At 36.9% G+C, this 23,219-nt stretch overlaps 4 protein-coding genes, 1 long non-coding RNA gene and 1 pseudogene across 5 annotated transcripts; 1 reads left to right on the forward strand and 5 right to left on the reverse strand.

The window, feature by feature from the left end:
• Nucleotides 1–2,092: 2,092 nt before the first annotated feature.
• On the reverse strand, nt 2,093–3,612 carry LOC145586781 (protein SLOW GREEN 1, chloroplastic pseudogene; annotated as a pseudogene).
• Nucleotides 3,613–4,318: 706 nt separating this feature from the next.
• LOC145586780 (uncharacterized) lies at nt 4,319–7,220 on the reverse strand. The gene is made up of 2 exons (XM_081643706.1): nt 7,091–7,220; nt 4,319–5,583 (listed from the first exon to the last, which is right to left on the reverse strand). The coding sequence occupies exon 2, from the start codon at nt 5,526–5,528 to the stop codon at nt 4,479–4,481; it is 1,050 nt and encodes a 349-aa protein (XP_081499832.1). The 5' UTR covers nt 5,529–5,583; nt 7,091–7,220; the 3' UTR covers nt 4,319–4,478.
• A 59-nt stretch (nt 7,221–7,279) lies between these two features.
• On the forward strand, nt 7,280–8,504 carry LOC145586782 (uncharacterized). The gene is made up of 2 exons (XR_014101017.1): nt 7,280–7,763; nt 8,134–8,504. It is a non-coding gene; the product is annotated as an uncharacterized LOC145586782 (long non-coding RNA).
• A 376-nt stretch (nt 8,505–8,880) lies between these two features.
• Nucleotides 8,881–10,270, reverse strand: LOC145585705 (uncharacterized). The gene is made up of 2 exons (XM_081642415.1): nt 10,139–10,270; nt 8,881–9,817 (listed from the first exon to the last, which is right to left on the reverse strand). Exons 1-2 carry the CDS (start codon nt 10,231–10,233, stop codon nt 9,502–9,504), a joined length of 411 nt encoding a protein of 136 aa, XP_081498541.1. The 5' UTR covers nt 10,234–10,270; the 3' UTR covers nt 8,881–9,501.
• A 4,975-nt stretch (nt 10,271–15,245) lies between these two features.
• Nucleotides 15,246–16,918, reverse strand: LOC145584449 (uncharacterized). Its single transcript, XM_081641287.1, has 3 exons — nt 16,548–16,918; nt 15,354–16,244; nt 15,246–15,261 (listed from the first exon to the last, which is right to left on the reverse strand). The coding sequence occupies exons 1-3, from the start codon at nt 16,916–16,918 to the stop codon at nt 15,246–15,248; spliced, it is 1,278 nt and encodes a 425-aa protein (XP_081497413.1).
• On the reverse strand, nt 16,919–23,031 carry LOC145584450 (uncharacterized). Its single transcript, XM_081641289.1, has 9 exons — nt 22,906–23,031; nt 21,160–21,276; nt 20,509–21,063; nt 19,118–20,290; nt 18,713–19,031; nt 17,962–18,217; nt 17,632–17,848; nt 17,186–17,538; nt 16,919–17,066 (listed from the first exon to the last, which is right to left on the reverse strand). The coding sequence occupies exons 1-9, from the start codon at nt 23,029–23,031 to the stop codon at nt 16,919–16,921; spliced, it is 3,264 nt and encodes a 1,087-aa protein (XP_081497415.1).
• Between the last annotated feature and the right edge of the window lie 188 nt (nt 23,032–23,219).

The following is a 23,219-nucleotide window of genomic DNA, read 5'->3' on the forward strand; positions in this document are numbered from 1 at the left end:
CAGCTTCTCAATTTTTTTTTTCCTTGAAAGAGTTTTACTTTTGATTTTTATCTTCTTATAATTTATCACTGAACTTTAACATAACCAAAAATTCCAAGTTTCCAACATTTAGACCCATAAGATCTGGTTCACATTCTCCTGATGTGATTTGGGCCCCCTTTTTTTTTTTTTTTTTTTTTTTTTGATGTAAACATTTTTCGAGATGTGATTTGAATTTTTCAAATTCAATAATACAACTATTTTTAGAATAAGTATTATTAATATGAGACTTTTTTTTCTTTTTTTAATTGGGAGCAGTTTTTACACTTGGCACCAATTTGTTTGAAAGGAAGGAATATCACATTTCCCCTTTATTTGTTACATCTTCATTTGTTATTAAAAAAAAAAAAAAAAAAAAGGGAACAAATACTACTATTACATTTGTGTTACCCTGAAAAAAGAAAAAGAAAAAGCCCCCATATATGCTTAGAAGCTTCAAACTAAAAGTCAGAACCACAAGTCCAGTTCACTTTTCATCTTCCTTGTAGCTTGAAATCCAAAATGAAAACATTAGCTCCGAAAATGGCAGCAGATGCATCAGATTGAAGAAAAATGAGAGTAACATCAACCATGGCAATGGCTGACTTATCTCACTCATCGACGTTCTCTCACACCTCCTCATCAAATACAGTCATACATGTACTAGATACTTAGACAATGTAACAGCAGAATTCTGGCTACTATTCCCAGCAGAATTCTCAGCTCTCCCTACTTGAAGTGATTATGTTAACAGCAGATATATCTTGCCTAGTTTTATTGAGTAAAATGGTCAGTAGCTGCTGCTCCTACGTAAAGTTTATTGGCATGGGATACAAAAATCACTTCACTAGAATAACAAGTGTTACATACTTCAACAAACAAAGCCTGTTCCTGTCAAATTTTGCTTTTCATACAATACAGCCAGAGTAACAAGTCTCTGAATTTTAAGGTTAATAGACCAAACTAGACAAAGAAATTAGAGTACAATGGAATATAGGCTTGTATGGAATATCTGATTCAACTTGAACATAAACTCGTGTGATTAGTATATGGCAAACTCTTGAATGTAATCCGACCAGAAAACAAACTGAATAGCTTATCACTAAAATCAATCCAAACTTAACAGCCCATTTGCCTTGCATACTTCTTATATATAGACAAGTGTCTATTATACAGTGTACTTTGAACATGATACACCCAAGGCTGTAACTGCTCATTTGGAGCTACGAATGAGTGCATAAATCGCTTTGTTATACCTAATTCTAATTTCTAGGAACAACAGGGTGTGGTGTAAGAAATTTTTACAGAAACCACCATTAAATTCTGTTTAACCATGCCTAAACTAAGCCCCTTAAATTCCTTAGCAAGCATCACAAGTGCAACTGTGCAATTCTTACGCTTTATTGTTAAGATTAACTACCAACAGCATCCAAGGAGATAGCAAATCTCAGCTAATTGGAAAGTTTATTTACCTTTAGCATCCTTGATCAGACCAGAAAGATATATAAAGCATCCCTTCTGATGAAAAAAGGTTTAGTGTGCTCAAAACATGGAAGCATGAAAAAACATCGAAAATGAAATATATATTTGAGAAAAGGTTTTAGTACAGACCAATTTGAGAATCATCAAATGTATCCTCAAAGTTCTAAAGCTTCAAACTGATGTAAGATGCTGGTAGCCTAATTACTTGCCAAGTAAATCAAAGCTCACAACTACTAACCAATGGAATAATAGGCCAAGCAGTGAAGAGCAGAAGCCTAAGGCAGATGACCCAAAAGCAAAAGCTATACAAAAACTATGCTAACTAAACTCGAGCAACATCAATCTCATATGGACCTAACTCACCTAAGGTTAATTGATCAAGTTTTATCTCTGTCCAAGAGTCTAAACAAGCTATCAATCTAAGTAATCAAGGGGTCAATCGAGCTCAAATTCCGTAGGTTGGAACAAACAAACCTACATAAGATTTATTACAGCAATAATCATCAAGAACAATGACATGAACAATTAAATAGACAATACATATGGTCAGCACCCAATTTCATACATTCTTTATTCTCCAATACAGCAATAAGCATCAAGAACAATGACATGAACAACTAAATAGACAATACATATGGTCAGCATCCAATTTCATACATTCGTTATTCTCCAATTTCATGTAATATCATGTCTCATGTGAGCAATCCAGCATCACACTTCATTATCAAGTCTCTAATAATGCAGTAATCAGTATACAGCTCCAAAAATTAATTATATGCCCCAGCGAAAAATGATCCTAAATATTGAACAGAAATTAAAACAAAGTACTCTTTTAACTAACATGATATGATAAGAGACAGAGGATATACCTAGAAGCAACCACATTGCTTCTTCTATCCCATAAAACTCTCTTATAGCTTATTCCTACAAACAAAAGCCTCAACATAACCCAAACCGACCGGTCACGAATTCAACTCTGCGAATCAGTCCCAAAGAGCTTCATCCTCGAAAGCGGAGACCTCAAGTACCCTTCAACTTCATACTTCTTAGGTGAAAGCTCTCTATACTTAGCAAACTGTTCTCGAGCCTCGGTGTTTCGATCAAGCAAGCTATAAATCATCCCTTTACAGAAATAAGGCCTAAAATCTTTAGAATCCTCCTTAATCAATTCATCATAACTTTTCAATGCTTCATCCACATTCTTCTGCAAGAATTGAATTTGAGCAATGATCAACCTCACATCCCTAGCTTCCTTAGCCTTACTCTCATCCATAGCAATGCTTAAAGCCTTCTCTAACCTAGCAATCACGGTATCCCTTTCGCCACAACGGTCCATAAGCAAGGCATTCTCAAACAATGCCTCAAATGAGAGAGGATTCAATGCCAAAATATCTTCAAATTCATCTCTAGCTTCCTGGGTTTTCCCCATTTCACTCAATAATCTTGCTCTTAGAAATTTCCACTCCACTTCGTAAGGTTGAGCTTCAACCAATTTACCCAGAATCTTCAATGCCTCTTCATCTTCCCCAATTTCAAGTTTCTTCTGCAACAAACTCCACAAATTATCCACAAACTCAGAATTTGTTTCCAGTAAATGAGACAATGGTGAATTTTCATCAACCCCACTTTCAATTTCACCCAAATCAATAGCTTTCTCTTCCTCAACCGTCGATTCTTCAACAATTGGCGTCGATGGTTCCGCCTTCGCCGGCATTTCCTTCAATTTGGAGGCCATTAAAGTGGCTGCCACCGTCAAAACCACCGTCTTAGCAGCGGTGGAAAGAGTTCGGGCAAATGGGGTTTCTTTTGGGGACCCATTTGAGGGATTAAGGCTATGATTAGAGGAAAAATTAGCAGTAATGGAGAGTTTGGAAGAGGGTTTTTGTGGGGTTTTTGAGGAGAAAGAAAATGGGGTTGTTGGAAGAAGAAGATTGCGATTTGATTTGGGAAAAGGAAGGAAAGAAGATGATATAGCTAAGGCAGAATCCATTTGAGGGGTGTTGAGAAGAGAGAGAGATAGAAAGAGAGAAAGGTAGGTGAAGCAGCTTTTGAAGGAGTTGGAAATGGAGGAGGTTTTGCTGTTTTTGGGTAGGTGAGAGTGAGACTCGTGAAAAAAGATACGGAGTACATAAAAGTGACCTAAAAAATGGAAGCAACTTTAAGAGAGAGAGGTCACCAGTTAGTCCTATGTTTAGGTGAGAGGTCAAAATTCGGACTGGATCGGAAAAAGTCGGGTTTTGTTGACTTTTTAGTCTATATAATATCTCGGTTTGGTTTTAGTCCCGATTTGGACTGGTGTACACTCGTAATTGGAGTTAAGTAGACTGAGTAGTCAATGCCTAAGGAGCAAGGACTATGTGCTTGAATCTTCATTTTGGGGAAGATTTGGTGCATTTTAGACCTTTAATTGTGATACGATTATTATTAACCAAGTAGAAGAGAGAATAGTGTATAATCACAAGAACAGGGCCTATGTGGAGCATTGCTCGCTGCTCATTTGCTCCAAGTGTCTGCAGGACTCTTATAAAGTAATGCAAGTTTACGGAGTATATTCTGAGTTGATACAAAAAAGGTGTAGGCAGGACAACAGGAGGACAGAGAAATCAAAATCAACCCTGGTTCCGCAACAAAACATATTGGACAGATGAAATTTATTTAGTTGTGGCCCAGCCGAAATCTACTACGAGTAATAAATCAAGCCATTTCAGAGTGTGATGCACTGATGCCCAAAGCCAACATGATTTTGGCTACTTCAATCCAAAGACAAAGGGCAGAAAGTCTGGTCAAGCACACTTAACAGTTCTCCTGAAACAATTACTTCTGCACTACAAATATCATGCAAGTAAGAATTTATTCAGCTTCAAAATTGCATTCTACATAGTACAGTAATCTAACCATTCTAGCTCCTTTAAACATGGGAAAGAAACAAAAGAAAACGTACACAGGAGATTAATATAAATGAGAGCGGAACATAAACATCAGCCAGTGATCATGGTTCCAGCCCCTTCATCGGTCAAAACTTCCAGCAGCAGAGAATGCTGAACCCTACCATCGATTATACTTGCTGTTCTAACTCCTTGAGCCAGTGACCTAATACAACAGTTGACTTTCGGGATCATCCCACCAGCAACCTTCCCTTCTGAAACCATCTTCCTTACCCCGGCAATGTCAATCTCCTTCACTAAACTACTGGGATCATCTTTATCTTCCAAAATGCCCGCAACATCAGTTAACAATATAAGCTTTTCAGCTCCCAATGCAGCTGCCAGTTCCCCTGCCACAGTGTCTGCATTGATGTTATAGGACTGCCCTTTCTCATCGGCTGCAACAGACGCAATGACAGGGATGTGATTATTCTCAACTAATGGCCGGAGGACTGTGGGATCCACAAGAGCAACCTCGCCCACAAAGCCGAGTTCAGCAGCTTTGGGGGAAGGACGTGCCGTGAGGAGACGTCCATCTATACCAGACAATCCAACAGCAGTGGCCCCAGCCTTATTTATGAGAGAGACTAACTGTTTATTGACCTTGCCCACAAGAACCATTGTGACTATTTCCATAGTGGAAGCATCAGTGACTCGAAGACCATTGAGGAAGTTCGGTTTGAGGCCAATGCGGTCAAGCCATTGGTTGATTTCAGGACCACCTCCATGTACAAAAATAGGGCGAATGCCCACACATGAGAGAAGAACAAGGTCATTGATTACTGATGCTTGAAGAGATTCTGATTTCATGGCTGCCCCGCCATACTTGACAACAATGGTTTTACCTCGGAATTTTTGTAGGTATGGGAGTGACTCTGCTAGGATATCAACTCGGGTCTGAGCAGGAGTACATTCAGTTAATGATTTATCAAGGTCCAGCGAAAGTGACGATCTAATACATGGTAAGGAACGGTGCGTGTTATTTTTGTTTGCTAGATGGGGACTCGTAAAGAGTAAAGGGAGCTTGAGGCAGTAGTTTGGACATTTTAATGACTTCTCTGAGAATGAAAGAGGAGGAATAGAGGGAGATTTTGCAGCAAACATATTGCTATCCAATTACTGTTTTAAACTTCTAGGTTATGAATACAGTGATCTGAACCTGCAAATTTAAACAAAGTAAGGTGCATGTGAGAATACTTCATCAAGATATATTACATGGACGATACAAGAATTCAAGATATTTCCACTACATTGCTGGTTGAACTCAAATATCAGCTGTAGGAGTCTCCATTAAGTACACATGTAAAACTGCATTCTGCCCATAAGAAAAGCATAGCTTATTGCTGCCTCACCTCAATAAAGAAAACTTCCATTGTATACTTAGCACTAAGCTCACAATAATAGGAAGATATTTGGGGATACGTGTTACCACTATAGTCTCTTACATGCCAAAAATATAGAGTTAGCTTGCTTATACACCCCTTGTTACCATTTATTAAGTTCTTGGTATTGATTTGTGATTCCCCGGTGTCCAAAATTCTTGAAGAAAGAACTAGTATTCTCCAATCAACAAAACCCCTTCACCATAGTCCATACCCCTAGACAAGGTAGATTGTATAAGCCAAATCTTACCCCATTAAGCTATTCTCTCCTACAGAAAATTTGAGCTACAATTCTAGATATGGCCTTTGAATAATCAATTAAAAATGGAGTGACAAATTCTTAAATGATTTGTCCCCCTCCCTCCCAAATTAATTTGCAATTTTGCATACAACCAACTATTTTCAGCTAATAAGACCTCCCCTAAATTCAAAAATAAGAGGCGAGGAAACTCATAATTTCATAAATACGAGCCGAGGTCTGTGAGGAAACTATTGGCAAAGGTGTGAATCTAGGACAGAAGGTCAGTGCATTATGTTATGTAACGTATGTTATATGGAGTCCGATTGTTATATGGTTTTCCCTTAGCCAAATCCATACTTTTGCTTGGCCTAAGGATTGGGCTTCTTACCAAGGATACATTAATAAAGGTTCATAACTCCTCATCTTACATGCCAAACGCATAGCACTAAAGAGTAATCCATATTCCAGACAACAACTGTTGTTTACAAAGGTTCTCGGCATGGATAAGTTATTGTACATTTGCCAAGGTTCATGCCATGGATAAGTTACTCTACAGCTATGATCACCTGAAACGGCTCGAGGTAACTCGACTGCTAATTCAGATACAGGTACCCCAAGTAACCCAACAATAGGTACTTGCATTTCCAGTTTTCCGATTCTAATTAGTAAACAACTTACTACCCAAAAATGTGAAAATTAATAATCAATCTACTGCCCAAATATGTGAAAATTTGTAATCAATTTGCTGCCCAAAAATGTGAAATTTATTATCAATTTACTGCCCAAACATCTAAATAGTGATTAAAACAGTTATATGATGTAGAATTAATCAAATAAACAAAAGTTTTCAAATTTATAATAGAGTTGCAAGAAATGAAGATGCAATTACAATTTCCATTGGTATGCATCAAAATTAAACACTTGACTACTTATACATCGTTAAAAAAAAATGCAATTTTTAATGTTAAGCAACAAATAGTCCAATCAAAATTTTCAGAGTACAAATTACAAAATCAACTGTACAAAGATGAAATTGATTATACCTGGGACTAATGGGCGACGATAGCCGGTGGAGCGGAGATGCGGCGGCGGATCTAGAGTGGAGTGGCAGAGTTGAGTGAGTGAGGAGAGAGAAAGTGGGCAGGTTGTAAATTTGCAAAACCCCATCTTTAAACTAGGGGTGTTCAAAAAAACCCGACCCGATTGTCCCGACCCGATTTCCCGATGACCCGAATAAAAACCCGATGGGAAATTTGGGGAAAAAAATTATATTTTCGGGTCGGGTACCCGACCCGGGAAACCTACCTGTTTTCGGGTCATGTCATGGGCCGTATTTTTTTATTTTCGGGTACCCGATTACCCGAAAATAAATTAATATGAAAAAAAAAACACCCACATAACTCAAAATATTGCCCATTATGTAAATAAGCCCACTGCCCACTTGCCCAGTGCCCACCCACTGACCCAAATTACTCACTCACTCACTCACCCAAATTAGGGCTCACTCTCTCTCTTCCTCTCATTCACTCACCGCCGTCCTCTCTCTCTTCCTCTCTCTCTCTCTCTTCCTCTCTGGGATCTCTCTCTCTTCCTCTCTTCCTGCCATTCACAGTTTCACACTACTACACGAATTCAAGACTTCAAGCCTTCACGGATTTGCCTTCATTCAAGCCTTTGACGAGTTAAATCCTCAATTTTGACGAGTTCTAATCTCAGGTACTTTCTATTCTCACGCGATTTTTTAGGGTATTTTAATTTCGTTGTAAGTTGTGGTATATTGTTCAATGTTCATGGAATTTGTGGTATATTGGTTGTATACTTGTATGTTTATGGAATTCGTGGGTATATTGGATTATTGGTTGTGTATCTGAATTTTTTTAGGGGTATTTTCGTTGTAATTTCGTTGTAATTTTCGTATTATTTTCGTTGTAATTTTCGTTGTAATTTTCGTGGTATTTTGTGGTATATTCTGCATTTATAATTGAAGAAATGAATTATGTTGAAATATGTCTTGAATTTGTAATTTTGTATGTCTGAATTTTCGTTGTTTCGTTGTATTTCATCAGTTTACCCTTTAATTATATAGTTGATTAGTTGCTGTCTTGCTGAATTGCTGAGAATGCTGACTTGCTGCCTTGCTGAGTTGCTGGTGATACTTGCTGAGACGATTGAAATTTCGGATCTCACAAGTGAATGAAGCACGACCTCCCATCTTATTTAATTTGCATTGTGACTTTGTTATATTATTGTACTTTGTAATTTGTATGTTTTTAATTATGTAACTAATGACTTCCCCTAATTTTTAGCTTTTACTAGTACTTTAATATGTTAGAACATGTACTTTAAGTCTTTAATATGTTAAAATAGGTACTTTAATAGTTTAATATGTACTTTAATTTTTAGTAGGTATATTTTTATTAAATTACAGCATGTATAAATTTACAGATTTACAGATTTACAGCAGGTCAGCAGGTATAAAACATAAAATTAAGTAAATTACAGATTTACAGCAGGTATAAAACATAAAATTAAGTAAAAAATTATTTAAAAAAAAAAATAAAAACAGATTCGGGTACCCTATGTCCCGACCCGAATTATTCGGGTACCCGAAACCCGGGTACCCGAGATATTCGGGTCGGGACATGGGACAACTTAACAACTACCCGAAAATCCGGGTACCCGTATTTTCGGGTACCCGAAAACCCGGGTACCCGGATTTGAACACCCCTACTTTAAACCCCAGGTTGATAATTTTTGAAAAAAACAAAATGGTTATTGGGCACCCATTTACTCCAAAAATCAAACCTGTACCCGACCCGTTTACACACCCTTTCCCGGGTCGGGTAGTATGCTTGGAAAGTATTTGTTCATGTACTCGTCTTAATCATTTTACTGTAATTTATATTGAGATAACTTTTAACCATTTTAGTTTATTTTGTACACCATATATATATTTTTAAGTGTTTGTGTGCAACTAAAATCTGATCCAAAAATGAGAGTGAGGGATAGCTCAAATGGTTAGAGCTTCCCTCCCGATTCCAGGAGATCCTGGGATCGATTCTCACCCCCACTCTTATGGCTCTCTAAACACCAAAAAAAAAAAAATCTGATCCAAAAATCAAATTGGTTCGGAATAAAATTAAAACCAGATCTTTGGAATAGACAAGTTGAGGGAGTTCAAATTTTGGGTCTAAATTGTATTCTAAATAAAAAAAAAAAAAAAAAAAAAAACTTGAATTTGTTCAAATAAGCTCATCATCAATGACATGACTTAGTACATTATCCTCGAGATGATCATGATCATGATCAAGATCACAAAAGTACAGGCGAGATGAGCAGTCAAAAGAACAGCAACTTACAAAAATAAACACACAATTTACTAAATATCAACACCTAGAAGGTTTAAGGGCATGGACATCGACAGAATAACGTAACACTTTTCCAACAGGAAAATCTATTTTCTCTTCTTCTTGGCCTTCTTCTTGGCATGTTTCGACATTGTTTGTCCTTTCCCTTGGCTTATCTCAACAGCTTGACCGCCCTTTTCCTGTTTTCCAGGAGCAGCAGCTGGAGAGGCATCCATCTTCCCCTCCTCAGTCTTATTATCATCATCATTTCCTTTCTCTGCAGTAGTTGTCTCATGATCCTCTGGGGAAGTCGCGTCCTTTTGAGGAATCAGCGAACTCAGAAAGTACTCAAATACTGGCTTTCCCGATAACAGCCTTCTTGCACTGTCTTCGACCAGCAACACATTATCTTTCAGACGTCCGCTGAAAGAAGCATGCGCCAAATGATTAGTATACAGGAAAACATAAGAGCTGAAGTACATTTAAAGTGTAGTTAGTAACCTGACAAATAAATAAATAAATAAATGGACAAAAGAATGAAAAAAAAAAGAGCTATTATGAGGCACAAATTACAGGCCAACACAAACAGTTGCTTAATGTATATAGTTGCTTGAATTCTGTTGTGACAATCGGCTATTATACTGAGAGATCAAGCCTTACACATTCATGAAAAAATCATAATAAAGTGTATCTTTAAGCAACACTACATATATATATTGAATTAGATTAGAAGTTTGAACTGACCTATTTAAGGCAGCTGATAACAGTTGTAACTCAAGAAGCAGACAATCACCTTCTTCCTTGTACTCGTCAGTGCAAGTATTATGTTCCAATGCCATGGATATTGCGTTCGTCAGAAGGTCATATATGTCAATTTGAACCTGCAAATTGTAACAAAGATCATTGTATACAAGAACTAATATATTAAAAACAAAAAGATCATCTGTTTCAAAGAGAAATTCAGATTTACCCTAATCTTTGGGACATTAGACACAAATCTATTCCAGCTTTTGTCATCCTTGTTTTCTACCAGCTTGAACAAATCAAAAACTTCCCATAAATCACCATCTTGGGACTCAGCACATCCTTCATTCTTCTTTTCAGGTAATATGGTGCCGCATGTAGTACCCGATTTAGTATCAGTGGCATTGACTCTATCTTGACAAGCATTCACCTTGTCTGGGAACAGGATTCTGAGCAAGTCCTCTTTACTCTGGCCAACAATATCAAGAGAAATGGCACCCTTGCAGAACACTTTTGGACGGATTTTTCCAGTCCTTACCACAACCAGAGGATCATTAATTGCACTAAATGCTTCAGCGATACCATTGTTGATGCCAACCTTCTGACATTTGTGAATAGCATTAGAGAAGTCATATGGTAATTGCTTGATAATTTCCCAGCTTAACACATCTTGAAGTTCCTGCAAATAGCTATTAGAGTTCAGATGAACTACACACATTAAAACAACTAATCTCAGTAGCAGCACAGGGAAATTCTCCTTTGCACTGATGCCAGATTTTTTTACCCATAGCACCGTTTCAGCTCTGTTCATAAGAAGCTGATGAAGTATGCGAGCCAAAAGAAAATAAGTATCTCTCAAAAACACAGATTTTTCACCGGATCTATCACTGACAGACACCCAATTTTTGCTGAAATTGGAATCTCCTTCAGAATGAATAATCCATTCAACAAGAGATGATCTTGTTGTCACTAAGAAGCCCTGAAACCCCAGGAGGGAAACTATTAGGCGGTCAACTAGATATAAGAAACAGACAGGTGATATGTAATCTCTTGTCCTCCAATCTGCATCATATACATCCCTTAGAGCTCTCTGAAGTTTGCAAGCAAGGGACTCTGCCAGTTGAGTTTGAGCCTGAGCTTGAGTTGCAGAACACTGAGAAATGACCTGAAGAAACGGCTTCCAAGGAGAATCAGTGTCAAGTCTTCTCAAAACCATTCCTGAAGATGGAATTTTACCCTTAGATGAACCAAGAAGCACCATGGACACACGTCCAAGCTGCCCAAATGTCATTTTATCAGTCCTCTGGATGTTAGTTAATATGACTTCTTCTAGTATTTTCCTTGAAATATCTACCTCCCTTAAAACCATCATGTCTATGCTAACAGACTTTTTCCAGTCTAAAGGAAACACACAATTAAAGTGTTCTGTTATTGAAACATCAATGTATCTCTGCAGCAACCTCTGATCCTGAGATCTCAACTTCACAGGTTTATAGGAGGATAGCATCTGTGCAATTTCATAAACATAGAGGACTAACCTAGACGTGCTAAAATCTGACAATGAACTCTTCCGAGGGTTCTTCCGTAGTGCTTCAAGAACACTCAACACTTTCATGCCGGTAGAAAGTAACTCCATGGACCAATGGTTGTTTGCAACAGCTAACAAGTGCTCCGTACCTACCGTTAACAATTTCCCAAATTTTTGGAAATAACTTTGGTCACTATCTTTGATCCAATCAGCATCAGGGTATAGGCAAACATAAACAGCGCTCGTACTAGAAGACAGTTTCCGAACCCCAAGGTAATTCAAACAGAATTCCCCGAGTTCTGCAATATCACTAGATTCACTTACCTCTACTGCCCCAAGGAACTTGAATATTCTTAAAATAATCTCTTTCCACGAGTTCCAAAAGTAAATTAATGATTCAACCGAGACCTTGTTTCGGGAAATCCTTTCCAGATGCACGGCCGAATTCTCTGCGATGTCCCTTCCCCGTTCAAATTTGGAAATATCAACTTGAAGCATTAAGTCCAGAATTCCTTTAGTTGATAGTATCACCCCTCTCATATTGTTATGACGTTGAGAGATGGTCAGCAATTGTTTCATCTCAGGCAGAGAATAGTTTCTGTTCATGAAAATCAGGCTATCTGTACAAGCAGTCTTGTAAAGATCACGTGGCTTGATAATATGAGCAGAGGCTTTGGCTTTCATCAGCAGCTCCTCCATCTGTGGGAAATTTTTTAACGGCCAGCCTTTACCATCAGCCCAGAGACAACCGGCAAGAGCGTACCACAAAAGAAGTTCACATGCTTCCTTGTGAAGCCCACCCTTTTCCAGTAGATCTGCTTCAAGCAGAAGCTCCCCTCTTCCCCTTGCAATATCAGCAGCCTTTAAGAAGTTACCTAATTCTAACTCCAAATCCAGAAGCTCATCAAGGCACCCCAAATTCTTGAGAAAGGTTTGCATGGACTCCTCTGAATTAAAGGCCTTAACAAACTTCATCATCTCAATCTTATCATCCTGATCATACAGAGAACGAGCACAATTTTCTAGGAACACTTGTTCAATCAAGTCTAATTCTCCACCCGTTTCCTGGTGTTTCCAATTATGAATGAACTGTAGACCTAAGTCATACAACTTCCCTTCTGAGCAAGACGAAAAGCACTCTGAGAAAAGATTACACTTGGCAAACACCTCGGCAGCACGCTCATGGTGCCCAGCCAAGGCTCTTTCCCTTGCAATATCAGCAGCCTTAGAGAAGTTTCCTAGTTCTACTTCCAAATCCATAAGCTCATCAAAGCACCCTACATTCTTGAGAAATGAGTGCATGGACTCCTCTGAATTAAAAGCCCTAACAAATTTCAGCATTGCTACCTTATCACCCTGCTTATGTAGAGAATGAGCACAATTTTCTAAGAATACTTGTTCAATCATGTCTAAATTTCTATCCATTTCCTGGTGTTTCCAATATTGAACATACTGCAGGCCTAAGTCATACAACTTCCCTTCAGTGCAAGACAAAAGGCACTCAGAGAAAAGATTACACTCAGCAAATACCTCAGCAGCGCGGTCATAATGTCCAGCAAAGGTGAAACAGTCACCGGCTTTTTTAAGATTAGAAAAATCACCCAGCTCAAAATATATTATACCCGAGAAGATACATGCCTGAGTCAATATGAGTAATTCCCACAATAGATAAATCACATAAAAAACCAAGCATTATTTTCATTTCCAAAGAAAATCACATCAGTAACAAGATAATGCTCTTTAATAAACCTAAGATAGCTCGCATTTTAGATACATATTTGACACACAATGAAATGAAATAATGTAATAGATGATTCCCAAGCTGAGCTGAAAAACGTTAAGTTTAGAAAAATCGAAGGCTATCGAAACAGGTATACACAATAGTTCTTAGTAATCTATTAGAATCAGTCAGTTACCTTTTACAAACTGACATAATGACAATTAATATATCAGCAAATTGCCTTTCGTAGTTCTATATGTGAGTACATTCCCAATTTCCCATGATTTCTGGTTGCAAACTACCATATGCTTTCCCCTCCCTTATACATAAACCAGTACAATCAAACTAAGATTGACTTTAGTATTTTATAAACAAACAAAATCAAAGCTCTAAAACAGCTATGCTATTTTGTGCTACAACTGTTACAAGGTAATAAGTAAGATGCAAATATGAAAAGGATTATATTCCTATAACTATTTACAGGTTTCAGAATTGAAAGCAAATCAATAACCAAAATAAAAGATTAAGATCAAATTTCGGCATCTTATATACATTTGATAGGTTTCGGCTCAAAATCATTTTATTTTTATTGTGTAACATAAAATGAAACCATTCACAACTACTCAGCTCTAGATTGGAGTTTCTGACTTCATAGCCCTATACTTGGAATTTTTTGTAAGAAAATAGGAGATCATTCAATCTCCAGAAATCAGTGGATTAAAACAGGCTGTATCATAATAATCATATGTGCCTCTAGATCCCAAAAGGAGTGGGTTTAATATAAGTCTTTGCAAGAAAAACAAGTCATATCCCAAGGGCAAGGGCATACCTGCTCTATCATATTCTTTCAACTCATAGAAGCAATCCGCAGCTTTCTGGTACACATTTATGCTTTCAAAAAGCTCAGCAGCTTGTCTGAGAATGGTAGAGGCTTCTTCAGGATTCAAGAGATAAGTTCGATCAGCAGCTGCCTTTAGCCCAGCAGCCTTAGCATATGTTTCCCAATGCCTATCACCAGCTCTTTCAAAGCACATTGTAGCCACCTCATAGTTTTCAACTGCTAGCAACTGCAGATTAAAACAGAACTATCATATTGTGAAGGAAAGATATCAATATCATTAAAATTTTAGAGTAGAAAAGTCGAGTGTCTTTTATGTGTAAAAGAAGGAATCATTGCGCATCAAAGTTAGATCAAAACAGACAAACCTTTCTGCCCCGAGCTTTCCACTCCTCTGGACTGCTTGCGACTTGCATTGCACGTGCAAGTGAATCATCCAATTGCCTGATCTGAACCACACATAACTTCTTCCAATAATCAAATATAGGTTTTGAAAGATCCTCTTTGTTCTCACAAATCCATAATCGTTGCCGCGTGCGAGTGATGGCAACATATAGCTGCTTCAGTTCAGAGCATAATACATTGTGCTTTGCAGGATTGAAATTGGGAAAGGACGGTTGCAAATTTGTATCAAGTAGATTCTGCAACTTCATAAACTCATAGATCACTCTCCATTGATTTTTTAGTGGAGACGACCCAAAGAAGTTGTACAGGAGGACATCCTACAAAGGCAAAAGTATATATTACAATTTACAACCATAGTGTATCTAATTGAGAGTACCATTGAAACTTGGACTTTTATATAAATATTCTAATTTCATTTACCTGAAATTCCAACCCTTTGCACTCAACTATTGTTAGCACAAGAGCATGTTTCCCTACATAACTTGATATTTCCTTTCGATCACAATCATCCCGCACAAGTATCACCTGCTCAGCTCCAAAACCCACAAGATTACTACTGCCCATATTGCCAGTATTGCCAAAAATTGTGACAATAGCATTCTCATCGGACCCAGACTCAAGCAAGATTGGAGCTTCTCCAAAGATAAGACTGTTCTCAGGTTTCAAAATGTCAATAGAATGAGGAAAGAAATGATAAATAAGATTTATAACACTTTGTCCTAACTTTAGTATACCAGCATGAGTACGAAAGTTCTGGCTCAAATGGAAAATCTGAGAAATATGTCCTCTCATTTGGCTTCCACTAGCCCCATCATTTCTTTCTCTCGTCAAAAACTCTTTGTAGAACAAACATCTCACATCCTGAAACCGGAAATCAATTCCTCTTGCGATTGTCTGAGCTGTATCTCCAGAAAAAATAAAACCTTCATCCACATTTCTGCAGACATATTTAAACAGGGCAATCTGTCTCATTGTCAGGTCCTGAACTTCATCAATATAAACAAAATCAACTGTATCACCAACATATCTTTCACACTTGAGCCGTCTATGAAGATCATTCACAAAATCTGATAAATCAAATTCTCCTCTTTCTAATTTCATCTTCTCATAAGTCAGGAATATGTCATATATCATCTCTCTCCTCTGCCGACTTAGAGTTGATGTTCGCCCAGCAGAAAGAAGAAGATAATCCTCTAAACTAAGCTTACCATCATCAGTTTCTCCTGTTTGTAGACCACCTTTAATGATAGAGATTATCTCAGTAAAAACTCTGGAGGAATCAAGCTTCTTGGTAAGCTGTGAATTGAAGTGTGGCCAATAAACCAAACTAAATTTCTCAAAGTTGACCTCTTTCCTTTTCATAAGGAAAGTGATGGATGTACTGGTATTTCCTCCATAAGAACGATCTAGATCACCATGAAATCTTTCAAAGTAAGAACTACCTAATGTACCGTCAAGCATGAATAAAAACTTGTTAAAAGTTAACACAAGAGGGTATGACTTTGGATGAACTTCAACAAATGAGTCTGGGATACCACTAAACTGCTCGCTGTCATCAATAACATCAGCATCAATGGGGTCACTAGCCAAAGAAGAACTCTCCTTACGAGCAAAACTGCACGACAAAAACGGTAGACATTTAAGGGGCAAAACCAGTATTACAGAAGAATCAGAATTAAGCAAACACTAACATGCAGGATGCAGCAGAGCTTAAAAGTTAAAAGAACAATATATCAAATCTACATAGAAGCAAGCTAGCAAAGTCAACAACTGGCATAGGAAATAAGTGGTGAAGGAATTAAAATGGTGATATATGAATCAAAAATGACACCGGCCACACCACCATTGGCACCATACACATCAAACAAAGAACCAGAAAGGGAGCTAGAAAAATCATGGGAGGACACACTCCACGTACCTTTTAAGATGAGAAACATGTTGTTTTATGGCATAGCAAAGTTTTGGACTAACAGTCACAAAAAGCTGGCGTAAGACATTTTCACTCGCTGCATTCCCATTGGAATGGGTGACATCCACATTGCCGGAATCTTTATTTACTTCAACCAAGCCTTCAACAGCCATGTGATGCAATTGCTCTTTCTGATATAATTTCATCGTTAACACAGTTGTCTTTCCAGTACCAGAGCGTCCTAAAATAAAGGAGCTTTTTGGGTGAAGAATTATTTGATACTCCTCATCCGTTACTTCAAAGGGCAAGTCCAAAGCTTTACCATCAGCATCAGACAGCAAATGACCTACTATGCCGGCAGAAAGAGAGTAAAACTTCATCTACAACAAGCTTTCGCTCACTTTGGCATTCTCAGCATAGCATGTTCCATCTAATTCACTATCAGAAGCAGTTGTTGACTCAGCATAGTTGCTCTTAAATCGGACAATGTCAATTGACTTGCTCCAAGTCCTTGGGAGCTCTAGCTCCCTAAATCCATTAAATAAGATTATTAAAAAAATTAGAAAGAGCTTTAGAAATCAATGTATTTCAACTCTTTAACAAGGCAGGGGTATCTAGTTCAAGAGATAATGGAGAGAAAGGCATACCCCTCAAGATTACATTCTTTGCAACGACTCAAGAAATCATCAGTGAAGGCTCCATATATGCTATCAAGTCTTTTAACCAGCTTTGACACATCTTCCAATGGCAAAACATCCCAGATCTTCAGCGTTTGGACGTACACAGAATCTTTCATGATGTCATTTGTGCAAATAATGTAGCGACCTTCAACTTTGTATTGTTTGACAATTTGCACACTACTCTCACAAACAGGGTCAGCTTTGATTTTCTTAGGTCGCCACCCATTTGAGAGTTTCACAAGCAGATTCATAACTGATTTTTTTGCCCGGGTTGAAGGAAGCTTTGAAAAGCTTTTCACAAAATTGTCACTAACCAGAACCTAGACAACACAATAAAAATGTGTTATAAACTGCTAGACAGTCTAAAGATCCTGGAAAACAGATTCATCAACAGAAAATGGAAGAGAACATACCTTCCACCTGGCACTTTTAAAAAGTATACTATCCTTATTAAGCAAGTCATCAAGTTGGTTAAGCTCCTTCTTGATATCTATCATGGCTTCAGTCAAGCTCTTATCTTCATCAGCATTGAAAAGACAACAACGCTCTCTAGCATCGTAAACTAATCTTTTCCAAATTGAATCACTTAAAAAAAGTGTTTTTTGATTTCCAAGTATCCACAAACAGTGCCTGAACATAATGAACAAATTCATACAGTTGTCTTATGGTACAGTTATAAAATTTTAAAATGAGAGATATAGAAGGACAGACAAAAATGAGCAACACGAAATTCACAGCCATACCTTGCCCTGGTGAGAGCCACATTCATACGTTGAGAACTTGAGAGGAACCCAACTTCACCAACATTATTAGACCTTACTGTTGATATAATTACAATATCCTCCTCTCCACCTTGAAAACCATCAACAGACTTCACCTTCACTCCAAAATTTTCGAGTTTTTCATACCTTTTCCCTAGCAACTCCTCAATGGCCACAACTTGTGCAGCACAGGGTGATATTACACCAATGACAAGCCTTTTAGTTGAGTGACGCCATGCTGTAAAAGAAAGCAAATTTTGACAATTATTTGATCAGACTGAAATATTTTAGCTGCTATCATAAGGAGACCACCCAGGAGAGTATATAATACCTCCTCGGAATTTTTTTTAAAAGAAGGAAAGACAAAAAAAACAGAAAGCACTCCAAGGATAGTATTCATAACTAAACAAGGAATGGTCTCTACTTGTAAACTCTCCTCAAAAAACTGAAAAGAGGCTCTAAGAATTCATGAATTCCATCTCAATCAGTCTTAAACAGGTTAGTTTATCTATCAGTCTACCTACACCTGTCAATATAACATTTGTTTCATCTCATGATTAAAAAAAAAAAAAAAAAAAAAAAAAAAAAAAAAAAAAAAAAAAAAAAAAACCTACCTTCTAGTTTCATGCAAAAAAAGGGAAAAAAAAAAAAAAAAAAATTCTTAATAGCAAGAGGATACTCAAACCATAAGCATCTAAATGGCATATTATCCCCGCAAATTATCAAAACATACTCTTGTAAAGATTATGCAGAATTTTAGCCACAACTGCAGCCTCAACCATATTTCTGCGACTACGTCCATCATCATCAACCTCCTCTCTTCCCTCGGAAACATTTATGAAAGAATAAGGCCCATACATGAGCGCTGGAAGATATCGTCTCTCATAGCACTCACTCCGGACACTAGGAGCATCCAAAATTTGCTTAAGATAAAATTCTGAATTAGGAAATGAACTAATTGCAGGGTGCATCCTGTATTGCACGTGTTTTGGCCAACCAAGCAAACTCAGTCTCTGAAATAAGCTTCGTCCAAAACCAGCATTCTTAGATAGCTGCAATAAAAACCATATAATATTATATGTGGTAACTGAAAGTTAAGTGAAAACGAAAAACAATGGTATTTTGACCTTTAACATACCTCACTCTTAACCAAAGCTGGCAATTGGCATTCATCCCCAAAAAGAATAGCATGCCTTAGACCAGGCAGTTGCAAAGGTATCGCTGATTCGCATTCCTTCAACTGTGCAGCTTCGTCTATGACCAAAAGACTTAGTGGCTCTATTGGTGTAGTGTAGAGCTTATAAGAGCTGGAAGCAGTGCAAAAAATTAAAGATGCCATCTTAAAACAGAGTTCCATTATGGATTCTTTACCCATGATATTCGGAAAGAGAGCACCAAGAGATTGATGCAGAGTTCTAAGGATGGAAATGCACTCTCTCCTATGTGCTTCAAGCAACGGCATGTTGTTAAGGCCAGCCCCATCAACCAGAGAATCTTCATCTTCCCTTGAAGAAAAAAGTTCCAACAGTTCTTCGGAACGCAATTCACATTTAAACAACAACTTTTCAAAGGATTCAAGGAGATTAATGAGAAGGTTCATGAACTCAAGATTGTGTTCTCCAATGTAACTATTTGATACATGAGTGCATACAAGAAAAATACAACGCCTGACTGGTTGTACAGCAGCTTTAAAACGATTTCTGACAAAAGTAAGAAATGGTTCAATCTGGGGTACAGTAACAACTTCATCAATGCTTTGATCCTTCACCTTAATCAATTCATTTTCCGTGTAAACATTATACTGTGAAACACAATCCTCAAGGAAATTAAACAGGGATGGAAAACAACTCCTCCATCCAGTTAAAGGCGCAAAACACTCGGTCAACCTTTTGATGCGATAGTCAAGATATATATCTTCTATGTTTGAACCTACCTTTAACCGATCTTTGTTTCCAAACAGAAGTATATCTCCCAAAGAGTCGGATGTTCCTACTGAATCCCTTTCAGAAGAATTCATAATTAGTTCTAAAAGGCGACCGGCTACTTCTGTGATGGCAACATTTGTTGGAGCACATATTAAAGTCCTAACAGTCAACCTCCTGAGAAAATATAGTAGTGTACCGAGTGTTTTTGTTTTGCCTGTCCCTGGTGGGCCCCAGACAGGTTGAACCTGAGACGTGTGCTCAGATTGTGTTGCTTGCAGTGAAGTTAAAACAGCCTCATATTGAGATGTATTCAGACTGGAAGAAATCTCCATACAAAGATCTTCAGACAAGATGCTACAATTACTGGATTCACACGAATTATGATCCTGCAATTACAATTTTTTTTCAGTTTAAAGGCTCATTCTTGGAAACAGGTATATTCAGAAGCAGCTTGTCATAAAGGTCATGTTAGCCTGTTTGTTAATCATTTAAAACCTGCATGTTAAATGATGTAGCAGTACACTAAAGGCACTTGACAAGCGAGAAATAACACACAGGAATGATGTAGTATGTAAATAACCATGTCAATTATTTTAACACTTACCACAATACTTCTTTGTAAAGCTCCCTGGATGATTCTCACATTTTTAAACATGTGAAGGGCATTCCATATTCTTTTATGTGTAGTGCTATTCATCAAGAATACCAAAAAATGAGAGCTAAAGCTGTCATCTATCTCCTCTATGTCCCTTGATGATATAACTTTAAAAGAGGTCGATGAACCATCATCATCTATCTCGTCCTCAGAGTTATTTTTGGAAATATTTGTGACTGAAGCCAGAACCCATGTTTGTGCCAGCACTTGCAGATCATATATACTTTCAGGCCGATATTTCACAAGAGCAAATATATCACCAGGCAATGTTTTGTATGGCTCCTTGCCTCGGTCATTGTACCTGTTTCTCCATTCATCTATTTCAACACTATACAGTAATCGATCACGCTTAATTTTTTCACAGGAAATTATTTCAGCATAAGGTGCCCTTGAAATGATCTCCAAACTTGAGCGAAGATCAAATCGTGTCTCTTCTAATAGTGGGTAAGCAAAAGAGCTAAAATACTCCATCACTGTTTGAAATGAATCAGGAATCTGCCTGATCTGAAAAGAATTGGAGACAAATGGCCTTATATCAGTTTTTGTTTAGTGAAATTAGTTTACAGATTAACTTTGACACTAAGTCAGTGCTAATAATACATATGTATCTGATAATAGCCCAATATTGGAAAGATGTAAACAGGACACAGTTTGCAAGTAAGATTCCACAATCAGAGTACTCGCCATTATCTGATACATGCAATCACAAAAATCTTGCTGAAGTAAAATCAACAAAATACTTACAAAATTTTATCACAGTAGTCAAGATTTTAGCATTAAATTACTTTAACAGCCTCTTATTGTGTGAGTCCATTTAAGCAGACATATGGGACAATAACTGCACATGTTACAGACAAAGTCCAATATTAATCACTTAGTAAGTGAGAACAAACAGTGGGATTTAAGTGGTACTCCGTTTTGCATAATAGTAGCCAGAATCTGAAGCCAATCATCTTGAACTGACTCGAAAATGATATAGAATGATCTTTAAACTAATCTGCACAAGAGATTGTCTACCAAAGTTGAAACCGAAAACCTTTCACTTGATCAGGGACAATTCCAATACTCCTAATTGTCATTGTAGTTAGTACATCCCAAAATGTTAACTTTCTATAAATGGAACCTTTAGTTTTCCCATATAAGATATAACCATATAAATGGATAATTTTTGTTGAAGAATCTACTTCCTGTTGTCATATAAACACTTTTTATTGATCCCCAAACGTATGACTTCTTTAAGCCAACCAAATGACCCACCCAGCAAAGTCATTGTACTAGTATTTAACTTATCAATAATCTTACAAATACATAGTAGTATTGATCCCTTCGGGGGTTTTTTTTTTGGCATGTGATTTCAATGAAAAATGTGGTTTAAGAACAATTTTGAATACATGGTTAAGTTTGCAACTACTAGTAATCGGAATTAAAAAGTAACATCCCCTTTGATGACTAAAAAACGTCAGAAATGCAAAAAAATAAAAAAAAAATTAAAAAAAAATAAAAAAATAAAAATTAAAATTAAAATTAAAATTATACATTCTAGCTGGCGTTTGTGAATTGTAAATGCATACGTCTAAGTGTCTAACCCCTAAATGGTAACAAGTTTGATTATTACTCTTAATAAATGTAAATCATAAAAAGTTTATTTTAATAAATTAATAAAACTTTATCATTTGAAAATATAAACATGGGAGTACAAAAAAAGTCAGGAAATTCACCACCATGATAAATTTCAATTATTTAGAATTGACTACTGTACATAAATTCTCAAAAGGGCCTTCCAACCTATTTTAATCCCTTCCCCATAAGAGGTGGGTCTACACTGTAGAAGGTTCAAATATCCGCAACCTTATCCTAAGCCCCTAACCCTAACTCGTAAAGTCAGTAGGCCTACCCGTATGAGATGGGTCTAGAGAGAAGAGAGTTCAAATGTACACAACTTCATCCCAAAATCCGTAACCTTAACTCATAATTTACCAACCGTCGAAAATAACTCCGATATAAAATCCAAACCCGAACTTAGAAATGATGAATTCCATCAATTGTCATTACTTATCAGATAATGGTAAACACACAATCATAAACAAATCGTTCAAGCATAACCATCATTTATCAAACACCCTAAAAATTACTACTACCCAATACCCATCATTTAAAAGCAAGCACACCCGGATAACAATTTAATAATAAAAATTATATCAACGCATTATAAAAGTATTAAACACAGATAATAATAAAAATAAAATTCATATCAAACCATTTATATCAAAATCAAAGTAATAAACACAGCAAGAATTATTGGACCATATAGGTATAGTTAGAAAAATATGGAGAAAAAAAAAAAACCTTTTCACTGTAAAAATGATCATTGAAAATGTCATCAATAGACCATGAAAAAACCATATCAAGAAAACCAACGTTACTCGCAATTCTGTCATTTGTATCATCAGGCAATAAACATGAACCCTCCATCATCATCAACAACTAACTGCAATAAAATCATCAAATGAAACTATATATTATAAATAAACAAATACTTATATAAACCCATTTCAATAAATAGGACAAAAAAGATTTCTTAACCATAAAGGAAATAAAAGGAAGTAGTACAAACCACTGTAAAAAGAAAATACTCAAAAAGTTGTGCAGGAAGAAGAAAA

Source organism: Chenopodium album, chromosome 16 (assembly GCF_948465745.1).
Source record: "Chenopodium album chromosome 16, dcCheAlbu1.1, whole genome shotgun sequence".
Lineage (NCBI taxonomy): Eukaryota > Viridiplantae > Streptophyta > Magnoliopsida > Caryophyllales > Amaranthaceae > Chenopodium > Chenopodium album.

What these genes read in the sequence shown, in the direction of transcription:
- LOC145584449 (XM_081641287.1), bottom strand. Translation starts at nt 16,918, where the DNA reads ATGAAGTTTTACTCTCTTTCTGCCGGCATAGTAGGTCATTTGCTGTCT. An exon ending in CATGTTTCTCATCTTAAAAG is followed by an intron (nt 16,245 to 16,547) that starts GTACGTGGAGTG and finishes TTTGTCGTGCAG; the next exon opens with TTTTGCTCGTAAGGAGAGTT.
- LOC145586780 (XM_081643706.1), bottom strand. Translation starts at nt 5,528, where the DNA reads ATGTTTGCTGCAAAATCTCCCTCTATTCCTCCTCTTTCATTCTCAGAG.
- LOC145585705 (XM_081642415.1), bottom strand. Translation starts at nt 10,233, where the DNA reads ATGGCATTGGAACATAATACTTGCACTGACGAGTACAAGGAAGAAGGT. An exon ending in TTATCAGCTGCCTTAAATAG is followed by an intron (nt 9,818 to 10,138) that starts GTCAGTTCAAAC and finishes TGCTTCTTTCAG; the next exon opens with CGGACGTCTGAAAGATAATG.
- LOC145584450 (XM_081641289.1), bottom strand. Translation starts at nt 23,031, where the DNA reads ATGGAGGGTTCATGTTTATTGCCTGATGATACAAATGACAGAATTGCG. An exon ending in CAGCTTTGGTTAAGAGTGAG is followed by an intron (nt 19,032 to 19,117) that starts GTATGTTAAAGG and finishes TTTTTATTGCAG; the next exon opens with CTATCTAAGAATGCTGGTTT. An exon ending in GTGGCTCTCACCAGGGCAAG is followed by an intron (nt 17,849 to 17,961) that starts GTATGGCTGTGA and finishes CATTATGTTCAG; the next exon opens with GCACTGTTTGTGGATACTTG.